At 39.9% G+C, this 14,292-nt stretch overlaps 1 protein-coding gene across 1 annotated transcript in view; it reads right to left on the reverse strand.

Annotated features, from left to right (window-relative positions):
• Positions 1-13,204, reverse strand: part of UQCRC2 (ubiquinol-cytochrome c reductase core protein 2) — a 24,698-nt gene extending 11,494 nt beyond the window's left edge. Inside the window, exons 1-9 of the mRNA XM_072597898.1 lie at positions 12,817-13,204; positions 9,707-9,793; positions 9,455-9,604; positions 8,171-8,235; positions 7,984-8,040; positions 7,732-7,856; positions 6,033-6,130; positions 2,295-2,352; positions 1,943-2,038 (exon numbers count right to left, since the gene is read on the reverse strand). Of these exons, the coding sequence (XP_072453999.1) occupies positions 1,943-2,038; positions 2,295-2,352; positions 6,033-6,130; positions 7,732-7,856; positions 7,984-8,040; positions 8,171-8,235; positions 9,455-9,604; positions 9,707-9,793; positions 12,817-12,849 (769 nt within the window). The 5' untranslated portion in view covers positions 12,850-13,204. The remainder of the gene's footprint in view (positions 1-1,942; positions 2,039-2,294; positions 2,353-6,032; positions 6,131-7,731; positions 7,857-7,983; positions 8,041-8,170; positions 8,236-9,454; positions 9,605-9,706; positions 9,794-12,816) is intronic.
• Between the last annotated feature and the right edge of the window lie 1,088 nt (positions 13,205-14,292).

A 14,292-nucleotide genomic window follows, 5' to 3' on the forward strand; every position in this document is an offset into this window, starting at 1 on the left:
CAACAGATTGCCCCCTCTTACTTTTTCACTTATTTTTCACCTCTCTCTGCCTACTGGCCCATTTCCTACTGCCTACAAACATGCCCATGTCTCCTCTATTCTGGAAAAAAACCCCAGTTGATCCTTTCATCCCTGATAACTATCATCCTGTATTTTTTCTGTAGTTAAATACTCTGAAGACGTCATCTCTGATAAGTGCCTCTACTTCCTCTCGTCTCATTCTCTTCTTAACCCCTTGCAGCGTGGCTCCTGACCTTATCGTTCCATCAAAACTGTTCTTTGCAAAGTTACTAATGAGCTCTTAGTGCCAAATCCAATGGCCTTTTCTCAGTCCTCATTCTTCTTGACTGTATGTAGCCTTTGACACTGCCAATCATTCCTTTTGGATACTTTTTTTTTCTAAGTTTTTGGGACACCATCCTCTTGTGGTTCTCATCCTACCTATCTGACTGTTACTTCTCTGTCTCTTTTGTTGAATCATCTCCCAGATCACAGTCTTTAACTTCTGTCCTGGGGTCTCTTTTCTTCTCTCTTATACTACTTGTTGATATCATCAGCTCTCATTTAATTTACCATTTCTATGCTGATGATTCTCAAGTCTACCTTTCTTGCCTGAAACTCTGTGGACTTCCAATCCTGCATCTCCAAATGTCTTTCAAACACCTCAAACTGGATGTCCAATAGACATCTTAAGACATCAATTATGCCCCAAACAGAATTTATTATTGATCCCCTTAATCCTTCATTCCCCTTCAGAGAGCAATACTATCTTCTTAATCCCTCAGGCTTGTAACATAGGAGTTATCCTGGTTTCCTCACCCTGTTCTTCCTCCTTACTTCCTACCCTAATCCAAGCTTTTACCAAAACCCATCAATTTCACTTTTGCAACATCTCTCCAATGTGTTCCCTTCTCTCCTCTGACTGCCACCACTCTAGTGAAGGCTCTCATCATATCACATCTGGACTACTATAATAGCCTAATGGTGGGTCAGCTTGCTTTAAGTATCTCCCCACTCTAATCCATCCTCCATTCAACCACTCAAGTGATTTTCTTAAACTGCAGATCTGATCATGTCACCCCTCCACATCTCTCCATCACTCTCAGGAAGCTCCAGTGGCTCCCTATTGCCTCCAGGAGAAAATAATAAATCTTCTGTTTGGCATTCCAAGCACTCTCCTACCTTTCACTCTTTCACCTTATTCCCTTGACATGTGCACTCTGATCCAGTGACCTTGATCTCCTGGTTGTTCCAACAATAAGACACCCCATTTTTCAGTTTTGGTCATTTTCTCTGACTGTCCTGCATACCTGGAATGGTCTCCCTCTCTCACTCTGACTACTGATTTTCCTAGTTTCCTTTAAGTCACAACTAAAAATCTCACTTTCCCCAACTTCTCCTCATTGCAGTGGCTTTTCTCTTTTTATTATGTCCTATTTATCCTGTATATAGCTTGCTTTGTATAGACTTTTTTTGCATGTTGTCTTCCTCATTAGGTTGTAAACTCACTGAGGTCAGACACTGCCTTTTGCCTCTGTTTCCCCAGCACTTAACACGGTGCCTGGCACAAAGCAGGCACTTAATAAATGCTTACTGACTGAGGGTGGAATAATTTTGTCCAACCTGTTCATTTTACAAAGAAACCCAGATCCAGATAGCTGAACCAACTTATCCAAATAATATAGCTCATATATTGTGGTAGTAAGGTAAGTCCTTCCCTTCATATTCCCCATGAAAACAGTAATAGCTAACACAAGAGCTCAGACAGGTGACTTAACCCATGTGCAAAAAGTTAGTAAATATCAGAGATAAGACTCAAGCACAAGGTTCTATTGACTCTAAGTTCAGCATATTTTCCATTATACTATACTCCCTGCACATGAATTGGAAGAGACCAATTTTATGTACTCTGATAAAACCACACCAAACCAAAAATACCTACCTCCACGGTAGTGAGCCTTTGAACCAGACATGCCAAGTCCACCTCTCACGTTTAGAAACTGCTCAGCAACTTGCTTCAGGACAGCATGGTTTATACCTGCAGTAACAGATACAAGCCAAAACTGGAGCTTATAAAATGAAAATTCAAACAGACTATTTATAAAGTTAAATATTAGATTTGGACTTAAAAATTGTCATTAGAAATTAAACAAAAGGTAATCACAGTATTTGAAGCCACTGACTAAAGGTCTCCCATTTACCTGTAACCCATTATTCAAATCAGGTCCCACACTTTTCAGACTATGGTTTATGTTAACTGGCAGACAATCAAAGACAGTTAAATCAAAACTTACCAAGTCCAACCAGAGCCATTCTTGCACTTGTAAAATTGTTCTGTATATAGTAATGAAGCTGAAAAAGTGAAAACATTTTAGGTTATTGACATTAATAGAAACAATTATACAAAAAATGATAGTTCTACTTTAACACTTGTTTTGAATATGCAAATTTTGAGTTTATCTTTAAGAAAAACAGTCAGCACAGAAAACTGCACCCAGCTGAACCAAGCGCCAAAGGAATACACAAAATATGTATACTTCAAAAATCTACCAGCTACTACACACCTACCTCACACACCATGGTGTGTTATTCTACAAAAGACAAAAAGGGGAATAAGCATTTATACAGTGCCATTTATACATGCCAGGCCATGTGCTAAGCACTTTGCTGATATTTTCTGCAAAATTATGTTTTGCTATTTGTTCACATTCATGATCTTTTATATATACACGCCTAACACATCTCAAATGTGTGAAGTGCCATATGTATAGTATGTCTTTTGGTGAAGCAGGAGGAATTGAGCTGGTCTGTAGCGACAAATTCAACCCCCATCTTTTACCATGTATAGGAACACACAGATGTCGAGTTACAGCAGAACTGACTTTTAGGGTTAGAAGGCATCTTTTAGATCATCTAGTCCAAATCTTTCATTTTGCATCCCACTAGGCAGATTTTAAGTTACACTGAAATTTTACTTTATCACATTATAGTTGAAAGAACTGGGTCACTGGCTAGTACTTGGCAATAGTCCCATTATATAGGGATATTGTTGTAATGGTATTTAACTTGCCTAACAGATTATATCTGCATAGGTGGCACTGAAATAAACTTATACTACTTGTGTCCCAGGGATCAAAAATGTGAGTGACCCAAAAGGTAACAGGATCTTCATCACCAGCATCTGACACTGTGACTACTTTCTCTACTCTCTGGGTTTCAAAGCTCTACTTTCTCTTGTTTTTCCTGTCTCCTTTATAGGATCTTCATCTATGTCATGTTCACTAACTCCAGGTGTACCCCAAGGTCCTGTCTTGGACCTGCTTCACTTTTCTCTCTCTATTCTCTCACAATGGTGATCTCATTGGCTTTCACAAGTTCAATTATCATCTTCATACACATGACACCCACATCAATTTACGCAGCTCTAGTTTCTTTCCTCAGTTATAATTCAGCATCATGAATTTGCCACTAGACATTCTGAATTGGATGTATCAGTGGCATCTCAAACTCAGAATGTCCCAAACAAAACTCATTATCTTTCCCCACCCTACAAACCCACAATTTCCCAAACTTCCTTATTGTTGTTGAGGCCATCACCATCCTTTTAGTCATGCACATCTGCAACCTTGGAATCATACACAATTTCTCACTTTCACTTACCCAATATATATGATCAGTTGAAAAATCTTGTTATTTCTATTTTCAGAGCATCTCTGGTATAGATCTCCTTCTTTCCACTCAGAAAGACTCTGCTTCAGGCCTTATTACCACTCACCCTACCTAATGAAATGGTCTCCTGATCAGTCTCCCTGCCTCAAATCTCTTCCCATTCCAACCATTCTCCACATAGCTGCCAGTGATTTTCCTAAAGTACAGGTCTGGCCATGTCATTTTCCATATTCAGTAAACTCTAGTGGCTCCCTATTACCTCTAAGATTGAAAATAAACTCCTCTATTTGGCACTTAAAACTCTCTGCAACCTAACCCATCCTTCCTATCTTTCTACTTTAATATTACTCTGCTTTATATATTCTCTAGTCCTAGCTATAGTCTAATTTCTAATCCTTCTATGACCTCAAACTTCTGTATCTATGTCTTTGTACTGGTTGTCTCCCAGGCCTGGTGTAATAGTAATTTAAATGGAAAGATCTTTCCTACTTAAATCACCTGGAAGCCTAAGACACATGTGATAGGAGGAGCTTGCTGACCAGGCGGAACAGGAAGGTTGGAACAGAGATGGGAGGAAGTGAGTGAGTGAGATCAGGTCAGAGGAGAAAGGAAGAAGGCAGATACGTACAGCAAGGCAAGGCTCAGGATGGTGAGTGTGTTGCTTGTGAGAAGGCCCAGGCAAAGGAGAGGCCTGGGAATGGCTTTGCTCTCTGTGGGGATCATGTTTTATTAACTTCTTGATCACCATGACAGATTTGGCTTTCTGGTGTCTAAATAAATGTTTTTCTTTTGCCTTCTTTATGGAGAGTCTGTTATACTTTGAGACTGAGAACTACGCTGGCACATTCATAATCACCACCAGTGCTGTGAATATTGCCTTGGTGATTTACCTGGCAGGTGTTCTTTTCTACCTTTGTCTTTCAGAATTCCTGGCTTCCTAAAAGACAGTTCAAGCATGACTTCCTGCTTTCGTGGTCCTCTCAGCTGCTAAAATCTTGTATTTACTTTGTATGTATTTATTTAAGTACAGGTTATTTATTTAGTCCCTTAGAATGTAAGCTCCTTGAGAAAGGGACAGATTTCACTTTTATTTCTGACCTTTTTAAAGCACAGTAACACACAAGTAAGCACCTAAATAAATGCTTGTTGAATGATATGGGGCTTCCTGAACCAAAGCTCTTTAAGAACTAATGTAAGCAACAGGGAGAAAATGTGGCCCGTTTTCTTATAGTGGATGATTAAAACTGAAATGAGGATGAATCTTTAATTTCTAGTTAAATAAACTTTAAAGTCATTATCTTCATTTTAATACCTGCTTTTGTAGGTCTGGAAACCTATGTTAGCAGCAAACTCTGCTAAGTCTTAGAAAGCTGGAAAGTCTTTGACTACAATATGGCAACAGATATCACTTCCACTTTCTCTCCACTGATAATCTGGACTCTGGCCTCAGCTTTTGGTTTGTTCATATTGCTAAGACCTAAGCTTACAAGCCACTTTCCAGATCACTTCATATTGCCTCTCCTTGGACCATCACCTTCACCTCCTTCCCACCGATAATCTGGACTTCCTAAATCATGAGCTATCTAAATGTGAAATGAACTAATTAAGAGATAATAGCCACCTCTCTTTTTTTGAGATTCAGACTCCCTTTCTTTTCCAGAAACACAGTGGCTACTCACAAGCCATGATGTCACTAATTACTAGGGTAGAAGCTCTAACATGGGTCAGTTCACCCATCTGGAAGCAACCCCTCCTTCTCCCAGCTTCCTCTCCCCCCATGATGGTACTAGACTTGGTGCAGACACCTAAATCATCTTTAGCTCTACTGCAGTCCAGATCACCTAAGTAAAAGTGATCTAGGAGACAGCCTCCTTGGCAGCAAGGACTACAGGCAGGTACTAATCACTAGACCTGGCACTAGGGGTTTCTCAGTATCAGTTTCTAAGTTATGAATGACCACATTTTAGAGATATTTTAAAGTAGATTTTTGTTCACAAGGTATTGGTTGGATGAGATGGCCTACAGAGGTCCCTCCCAATTCTGAGATTCTGTAAAATTCCCATCCACCTCCTGACAAATGACAACCTTAGGATGAAGCATTAGAGAAGGCAGTATTGTGATATCTAAACTCAAAAGACTTCTCTAACCAGGAATAGGGTAATAACTTCTAAAGGATACCAATTTCCTAGGGCACATAATTTAAGAATAAAAGTCCAAGTAGGATTTTCTATGTTTTCTAATTTTTGTTAAAAGTTAAATTAAAAAAAAAAAATAGAAAAAAATTTCTAAGAACAAAAATAGTAGATAAATACCATACTTAATATTAAAGCAACAGTATTAATTATAAAATGTTCTATTAGTACCTCTTCTGGAGTAACTTTCCCAATTTTATAATCAGGACAATACAAGGAATTGCAAAGAGCATTCCGATAAGCAGCAGCATGCAGATTTTCAATCACACCTACAAAGAGAAAAAAAACCATTCACTAAAATACAGATTAAAGTGAAGATAGTAAAGAAGTGAGGAAAAAGAGGAAGTATTTGGCCCTCTGACTGTTCTACTCTGCTTAAGTATTTTTGGACTTTAAATTTATTGTTGCCTATCAGCAAATATAAAAATTCTGGCTGCTGGCAAAGGAAATGAAGGCTATTAGTAGGAGTTTTGGTTTCTTTTTATTTTTGAAAATGTGTCGCATGTCACACTCTTTAGGAGTTTCCATCTCAAGAGTATATAACTCCTCTTGCTTGTTGACAACATACTTACTACCTCCATACCTTCCAGAACTACAACACTAGAAAAGCCACTAGTCCATGGGCATCAAGAAATCTGATTCTGACCCTAGTTCTGTAACTTTCTGCGTGACCCTGCCTAAGCCATTCTTCGTCTATATGAAGAATTGGATTCGATGATCTCTAAGGGCCCCCCTTTTAAAATGTCCAAAATTGTATTATCTAACTTTCTTGACACAACTCAATAGCATGTTTTTGTTTTTCTTCATACAGCTCAAAAGTAATCCAAGTCTAAGTCCTACGATAACTAGCAGTGCAAAACAAACAAAAATTATAAACTTCACTAGTAAAATTCTACTAGTAATCTTAAATCTACAGTGTTTATAATGTTTTTCAAAATTTTTTTAAACATACATTATTCCACTTGAAATAATAACTTGGACGATCACTTAAGCACTGATGCAAGGATCTGACTCCTAATGCTAACTATTTCAGGACATTGATATTTAAGATGAGAAAAACTGGCCTGAGACATGTCAATCAACGAAGAGACTACTTTATTTCACATATATTTTTATTTGTCTCATACATCTAGTATCTTTTTAATCAGTCATTCTTTAGTTTTAATTATTTCACATTAAATACTGCAATTACTAATCCACTGCAAAAAGAATAATGCCAACTTTGATGAGTTTATTGTGAAATATTTTCATTTTCTCATGAAGCTGTTACTTCTTCCAGAGCAGGGAATGATGACATATTTTTTCTGTGGTGCCATGGGGAGATGAGATGTGCTTGATATAGTATAATAATGACAGTAAAAATTAATTCAAAGTAATAGCTGACAGAGTCTCCAAAGGACTGAGAGTGAGTATTCCACAAAGGGCAATAAAGGGACATGTAGTGGGCAGAACATAAACAAGTTATGGATCCTATGAAATCAAATTCACCAGACAATCTTCCAATATCAATTTGGTTTTTAAGTAAATATCCCTACTAGCAAAAAAAGCCCACTAGTGACTAGCAGATATACTAATTCCCAAGGACTTCAGAAAATATCCTCTAATAATTCTATTTTTTCCACTATAAATATTATATTGGCATTGCTTCTTAACCAATTTCTTGTAAATTTAGTTAGTGTAAATCAGTTGCCAAATCGGATTATGTCAGGTCAGAGTGACAAAACTGGGCTCCTGACATGGGGCTCCTAAATGCCCCCTGGCCCTACCATTGTACAGGCACCTAAGAGGCCTGGCCTAAGCAGTCAGTCAGATCATCTTTAAGCAGCAACATCATAAATGTAGTTTATCAAGATGCATTTTTTTTTTTTACCAGTCTGGGGGTTTTGAAAAGCGACTGCTTTATCAATCTTTAATTGTGACTGAAGAGCTGCTACTTCCCAGCGTCGAAATTCTGGTGCTGTGGTGACATTGAGCAGGAACTCCATTAGAATATCACTGCGAAAGACATAGAGTCGAATTTGGGGACAATAATAAAATAAATAATAAAATAAAGTCAATGCTAATAGGCTTGCCTTGCAAAACAAGCTAGAATTAGACACAGACAAAATAAACTGATACTCACACATCATCTCGGAGGCATTCTGCAGTATAAGCTATGTTTTCCCTTGTACTAGTCACACTAAACAAGAAATACATTAAGGTCAGTGATTTAAATTAGAAAAATAAATTATTTTCCCTATAATATGGCCACCTTGTGGAACCAACATTATTTAGCTTCAATGAGTAACCATGTATTTTATTTGACATACCTTAATTTACCACCAACAGCTTCGGTCCCTCGAGTTATCTTAAAAGAAGAAGCTCCTTTGGTAGTCTTTACAAAAAAAAAAAAAAAAAAAAGTCCTCTGTCAGTAATTTTGAAATATCAAATTTACCAAAAATATCAAATTTACCACTAGAATGGCAACAAATATCTGAATCAAAATATAGTTAAGGCTGTTAACAGGCTCAAAAACTAAAATGAACCCTTATGAAGGTTAGAAATATACTTGTCCAATAAGGGAAGAATATTTTTAAAAACAGTGCTGATCTTTTATGTATCTGCCTGAAAAAGCTGAGCTGGTACTCTCTCTGAAAAGCCATTGAGTGGTTGTAATTTGTTTCAAATCAATGACTTCAAAGATGAAAGGCTCAAAAGTATATCTTTATTTTTAATCAAGCAAAAATTCTCTAAACTATTAGAACTCTACAAAACAGAAGTATATTCAACAGTAGTCACATTGTTAACAAGACTGAGTGGACAGACATTCCAACAAAGATAATACTCAAACTACCTTGAAGAATCTTACCTTGAAGATACAAGCTAGTTTGCTAACATACAGTATATATACTAATACACACACAAGTCTACTAATATATCGATTCAGTGATAAAAATCTTACTGTACTATCAATTGCAATGCTTTATGTATTTTTCTTTAATCATTCATTCAGACTAACAAGATATTTCAAGAAGCATTTTCATGTATTTCTCTAGTTTTGTCACATTCAGGCATCAGACAAGGTACCTAATACTGTCTTCATCAAAGACAGATTTTATCCTAATGATTAATAAAAGATCATCAAAGTTCCTATACTATACCGAAGATTAACTTAATTTTTTTTAAGGTTAGATATATTCAGTCCCTTTCAGGACCAGATTTTTTGATAATGTGCTATTATTGACTTGACTCAGATATGCCTAAATAGTTAGCTTCAGCTGAAAATTTACAGGTTTAATTTTTTGTTTTTAAGGGTAAAAATTCAACTATATTTAAAAAAACAACCCTGAATTGAAATCAAGCCATAAATTATCCTGTCTTGCAGGTGAAATTTTATAAAGTTGTAATCTTAGCATAAAATTTTAATGTATCTTACCAATCTTAATATAAAAGATATATTGTGCTTTTAGTAGGTATCTATTAACCACTATTTCAAATTTAAAGTTTATTATTTACATTAGTATGTTATAAAAATAAAATGCATCTGCAAATATTTATGTGATTTCATAAATATGACTTTAAAAAGTGAAATGTATTAAGGAAAGATCTTTACCAAATTGGATGCAAGACGGACTAAATGGGAGACTCCAAAATTGGTAGAATCTTCATATCTACTACCAGCTTTAATGAACAAACCAATTCTTGAAGCTGGAGAATAATTTTCCACAGACGCAATCACTAAGCCATTTGGTAATTTTGTTAGCTACAGTCAAAACAAAGCAGAGATGTTATTAATGTCTTCTTATTACTAAATAATAAAAGAACGTTTTTTTCACCAATATCTGAGAGATCTGGTTGGACTCACCTCAAGTTCCTCGGGATGGAGTTGTACAGGAGCTTTTGCAGCAGAGGCTTTAATTCTTGGGGCAACTTTGAGGGAATAAAATCGTCTCTAAACACAAAAGATGGAAAATACTCTTCATGTGAATAGTTCTTTCTATAAAATCCTAAGCCTAGGTTGCATCCAGGAGTACTACGATTTATAAAGACATCAAATCAAAATTACAAATGGTTACATGAATAAAATACATATGGGAACATATATGGATGTCAGACCACAAAAATCACTCTATGGCTAAGATCATGGCTTTACTTAGAGTAAACCAACTTAACACTAAATCACAAAGCTAGAAAACTCAGGGCATGTCCTTAAGCTATCACCAAGTAAGTCAAACTAGCACTACCGCCCCCTCCCCCTTTCTCTAGGACCCTAATGGAGACAGCCCAAGAATTTTGGAGAAAACAGTGCTTCCAGTCCAGTACTCCACTACCATCCTGAGGAGTAATTACTCCTGTAGGTGCTATAGCCACTGTCACTGAAGACCCAGAAAAGAAAATTCTTGCCATCAAAGTCTATGGGATCATCAAACAGTTTGGTATCAGAAAGGATTTTATCAATGGAAATGACATTAGAGGAGAGGAATTAACCATCTGCTTTGCACCCTAAGGGCACTGACCTTGATATTTCAGACTTGCAGCTGAAATGCACTGCTTTCCTCATTCAAATGTGACTTGACTGAGAACAGGGCCAGTCTTACTTTTGTATTTGTATCCTTAGTGCTTAGCGCAGTGCTCTGTACAGCTAAATAAATGTCTCCATTCATTCACCTTAGTCAATATGTATTCAAAGAACTAGAGATCTAAATAGTATTTGATAACTCAGGAGGGAACAACACAATATAGTAGGAATAATAGTGCCAGTTCTTTCTAGTGCTCTGGGTCTTAGAGAGTGTCTTACATACATTAATCTCATTTGATCTTCATGCTAATCCCAAGAGGAAGGTGCTATTGTTGACTTGACTCAGACTGGCTCAGTCACTAGTTTCTTCTTTGACTTTGAGCAAGTCACTTAAACCTCTCTCAGTCTCCATTTCCTTATTTATAACATGAGGGCAGAGGTAGATAATGCCTAAAATTTCTCTGGGTTCTAAAATATGGCTCTTTATCCATATAGATAGAGCCTATGGCTCTATATCCAGTTACCAAAAAAAAAAAGGTCATTACATGAAAGCAAAGGAGACTTAAGTAAAATGGGAAAAGGTAGTTTGTTTTTTTAAACAGCACTCTTCTGGAGAACACGTTAAAGCAGTCATGTAAAACAGATTACGATCCCTATGAGCAGTATATTGACCTAGAAAACCACAAATTAACATTACCTACACAGTACTGCATTTTTATTTTTGTTAAACATTTCCCAATTACCTTTTTATTTGGTTAGGCACAGTTGGATATTTCTGCATTAGAGAATAAAAGGTGAGTAAAAGGATTATCACCTAAAATAAGGGTCCACAAATATAAGATAAATTCATATAAAAATATTTTACACAGAAAGAGCCTTAAAGATTATCTTGTGCAGAGCCTGAAACCACAGTCAATGGCACAACATGAATAGGAAACTAGTTATTCTGACACTCAGTCCAGTGCAATTTCCACTCTGACACATCAACTAAATAGTACTGATTTATAGTAGAAACAATTTGTATGGTTTTATTACTTTCACCACTACCAATCTTCAGTGGCTGCTTCAGGGAAAGGGTTTGACAGAAATTCCCTTCAGATCACAAAGGGACAACATAAGGTCAAGGGTCCCAGGGATGTTAGATTCTTAGTGAAAATATTATTGCAATAAGTTAGCTAGGGGTTCAGATTGGGTAGAAAAGGCAAAGGATATCAAAAGAGGTATGATGGTCCCGAAAAATACAGAAGAGTGCCAGCATTCTAGGCTGAGGAGACATTAACATCTGAAGAAGTGATATGCATGGAGCAAAAGAAATCTGCATTCAGAGAGCCTCTGGAATTGAAGTCGTCAAGGACCTTCTATCTAATATTTTCAGTAGGAGCTCTTAGAAGGGGGCTTAAATGTCATTTAGTTCAATCCATCTGTTTTTATATCTGTTGCTTACATAATTTCCTAAGGTAATCAATTGTATGTTTATCCTTTACTGTGTCCTGTAATAACCCCTATCTACATGGCCCTGTAAAATCCCTTTGGGGCTCGATCACCCAAGACTGGGCAACGCTATGCATACCGGTGATACAAGGGTATATATACGTAACATATACACGGTTATACTTTGCTGCAGCTATCCTATAACCCCTGCGCCCCCTTCCCCAACCCCCCCAACACACCCTCTAAGTCGTTATTCCGTACAATTATAATTCAAATGTTTCAATTCTTGGCTCCAAAGTTCCTTCTCCTCAAATGGAAACCACTGGATTCCATAAAAATAAACTTGCATGAAATGAAAACAATAACTCGCTTTTTATGGCGCTCTGTGGTTCACAAAGCACTAGGGCCCAGGGACCCTCTGTAACCAGACTTCAGACCTCAATAAAAACCGATCTCCCACCATTTCACTGAACAGCCACCCCAGACAGGAGAGGCCCCGGGTCCGGGGAGCCGGAGGGCGGATGACACGTGGACCTCCCCCCTAAACAAGCGGGGAAGGCTCGGGGCGGGGGAGGGGAGGCTGCTGCCCCGGGCCCCGAAGCATTTCCCCGCTTTGCAGGAAGGCTGGGGTGCGGACCCGGAGGAGGCCTTTTTCTGCACAGCCCACCCAGAATCCTCGAGGAGGGTCTTTACCCCAAGTCCCCGCTTTCACCCTCAGGGGTTCGAGCGGAGGGTGTGGCTCCGACCCTCCCCGCCCACGGAGCGGGGTCACAAGCATGACCTTCACTGGTGTCCCCTCAGTCCTTCGGGAAGGGGCGACCCGGGCCTCCGCTCGGCTCCCAGGGGACAGAGCCGTCACCCCCAGCCGCCCCGGACCCGGCCGCCTGCTCCCTCCGTAGGGTTCAGCTGAAGGACAAGGGGAGAACGGGGAAGCCTGACGGAGGAACCCGAGCCAGGCGACCACACCAGCCCCCTTCCCTCCCCTGGAAGCCCGTCACGCCCTCCGCCAAGCCGGCTGCGCTCACCGAGAGAGATCCAGCGCCTGTTAGCAGCTTCATGGCCCCGACTCACTCGTGACCCCGTACTGACAGGGATTAGAGAAAGCAAGATGGAGGCGGAGGACCTCCGTTTCCCAGAATGCCTCGCGCTCCCTCCGGGAGGCCTCTCTTCACCGAGCGCTCTCTACTGCTTCTAGCCCGGGGCGGGGGGGCCGGAAGAGGCGTTTAGTCACGCCCTGCGCAGCTGGGGGAGGCCTTCATTTCTTATGCCGATTCCCTTTTTACCACTGCCTGTAAATTTCAAGACTTCCATTAAAAAATACTTTAATATTAGCCCACGTTCATTTTGCTAGGTGACATTTTCCTTATCCCTTCACGACTGGATGAAGGGTAAAACCGGTAGTAACGACTTCCCCCACTGCCAACTTGGATTCTTCTTGCCATGGGCACCAATCAGCTCCTTAGAGCCTCTGGGCCCCGCCTCCTCTACGTTCCCCCCCACTTTTACCACGTGGGCAGGTTGAGGGCGGGCTCATCTTCAAGCAGAAGGAGAGGTCAGAGAGTTCTTCGAGTTAAGCCTTTGGTTAAATTGGACGGGCGCGGGCTAAGTGCTTGCTGTGCGCATGTCCTGTAGAAGCCAGGCAAACTAAAAGGCAGAGATGAGGAGGCAGTTCATTCCAGGCATGGCAGACAGCACAGAATGCTGTTTTCAAGAACTGCAGGGAGGCCAGTGTGGCTGGGTGGCAGAATGCAGTCCAGAGGGGAATAAACTGTTGGGAAAGGTGGGAAGGGTTCAGGCTGGAGAGCTTGGAGTGCCAGAGGACTTTCTACTTGACCATGGCGGTATTAGGGAGCCCCTGGAGTTTCTTGAGTGACATGGTCCTTGGCAGCTGTGTGGAGGATAGATTGGAGTGGACAGTGAAGCCCACGAGCCAGCTGGGAAGTGACTGCAGTAGTCTAGGTGAGAAGCGGAGAGGGACTGAGCAAGGGTGGGCAGGCACATGGGAGCTGTGAGGTCCGAAATGTCCAGACGCGTATCCTACGGAATGGATATAGGTAGCCACGGCTGCCAGCCCGAGTGAGTGGCGGAGAGGAGGAAGGTGCCTTCATTTGCAAGACAGTAAGTTCTGTAGGACGTGTTGAGTCTGAGGTGCCTGTGAGAAACCCACTCTGAGATGCGGAAGACGCATTTGAAGATGTAGGATTCTAGCCCAGGAGAGACTAGTAGGATTTGTTGTATGGTTCTGAGAATCTTCTCCTAGAGATGATCACTGAACCCATAGGAGATGATGTGGCAGATAATCCTTTTTGATGGCTCTCTGGTAAGAAATATCAGGTGAGGCATACAAAAGGGAGATCCGTGTTTGCCAAAGGTAGCCGCCGCTGCGATGGAGGAGATCCAGGGTGAAGTCCAAGTTGAAAAGGGATCCTGTTTTTGGATGACATTCTGCTGATTACCTCAAGCCCCAGGACGCTGCAGAGCTTCTAGGAAAGGATCTTTAG

This window comes from Notamacropus eugenii, chromosome 3, assembly GCF_028372415.1.
Source record: "Notamacropus eugenii isolate mMacEug1 chromosome 3, mMacEug1.pri_v2, whole genome shotgun sequence".
NCBI lineage: Eukaryota > Metazoa > Chordata > Mammalia > Diprotodontia > Macropodidae > Notamacropus > Notamacropus eugenii.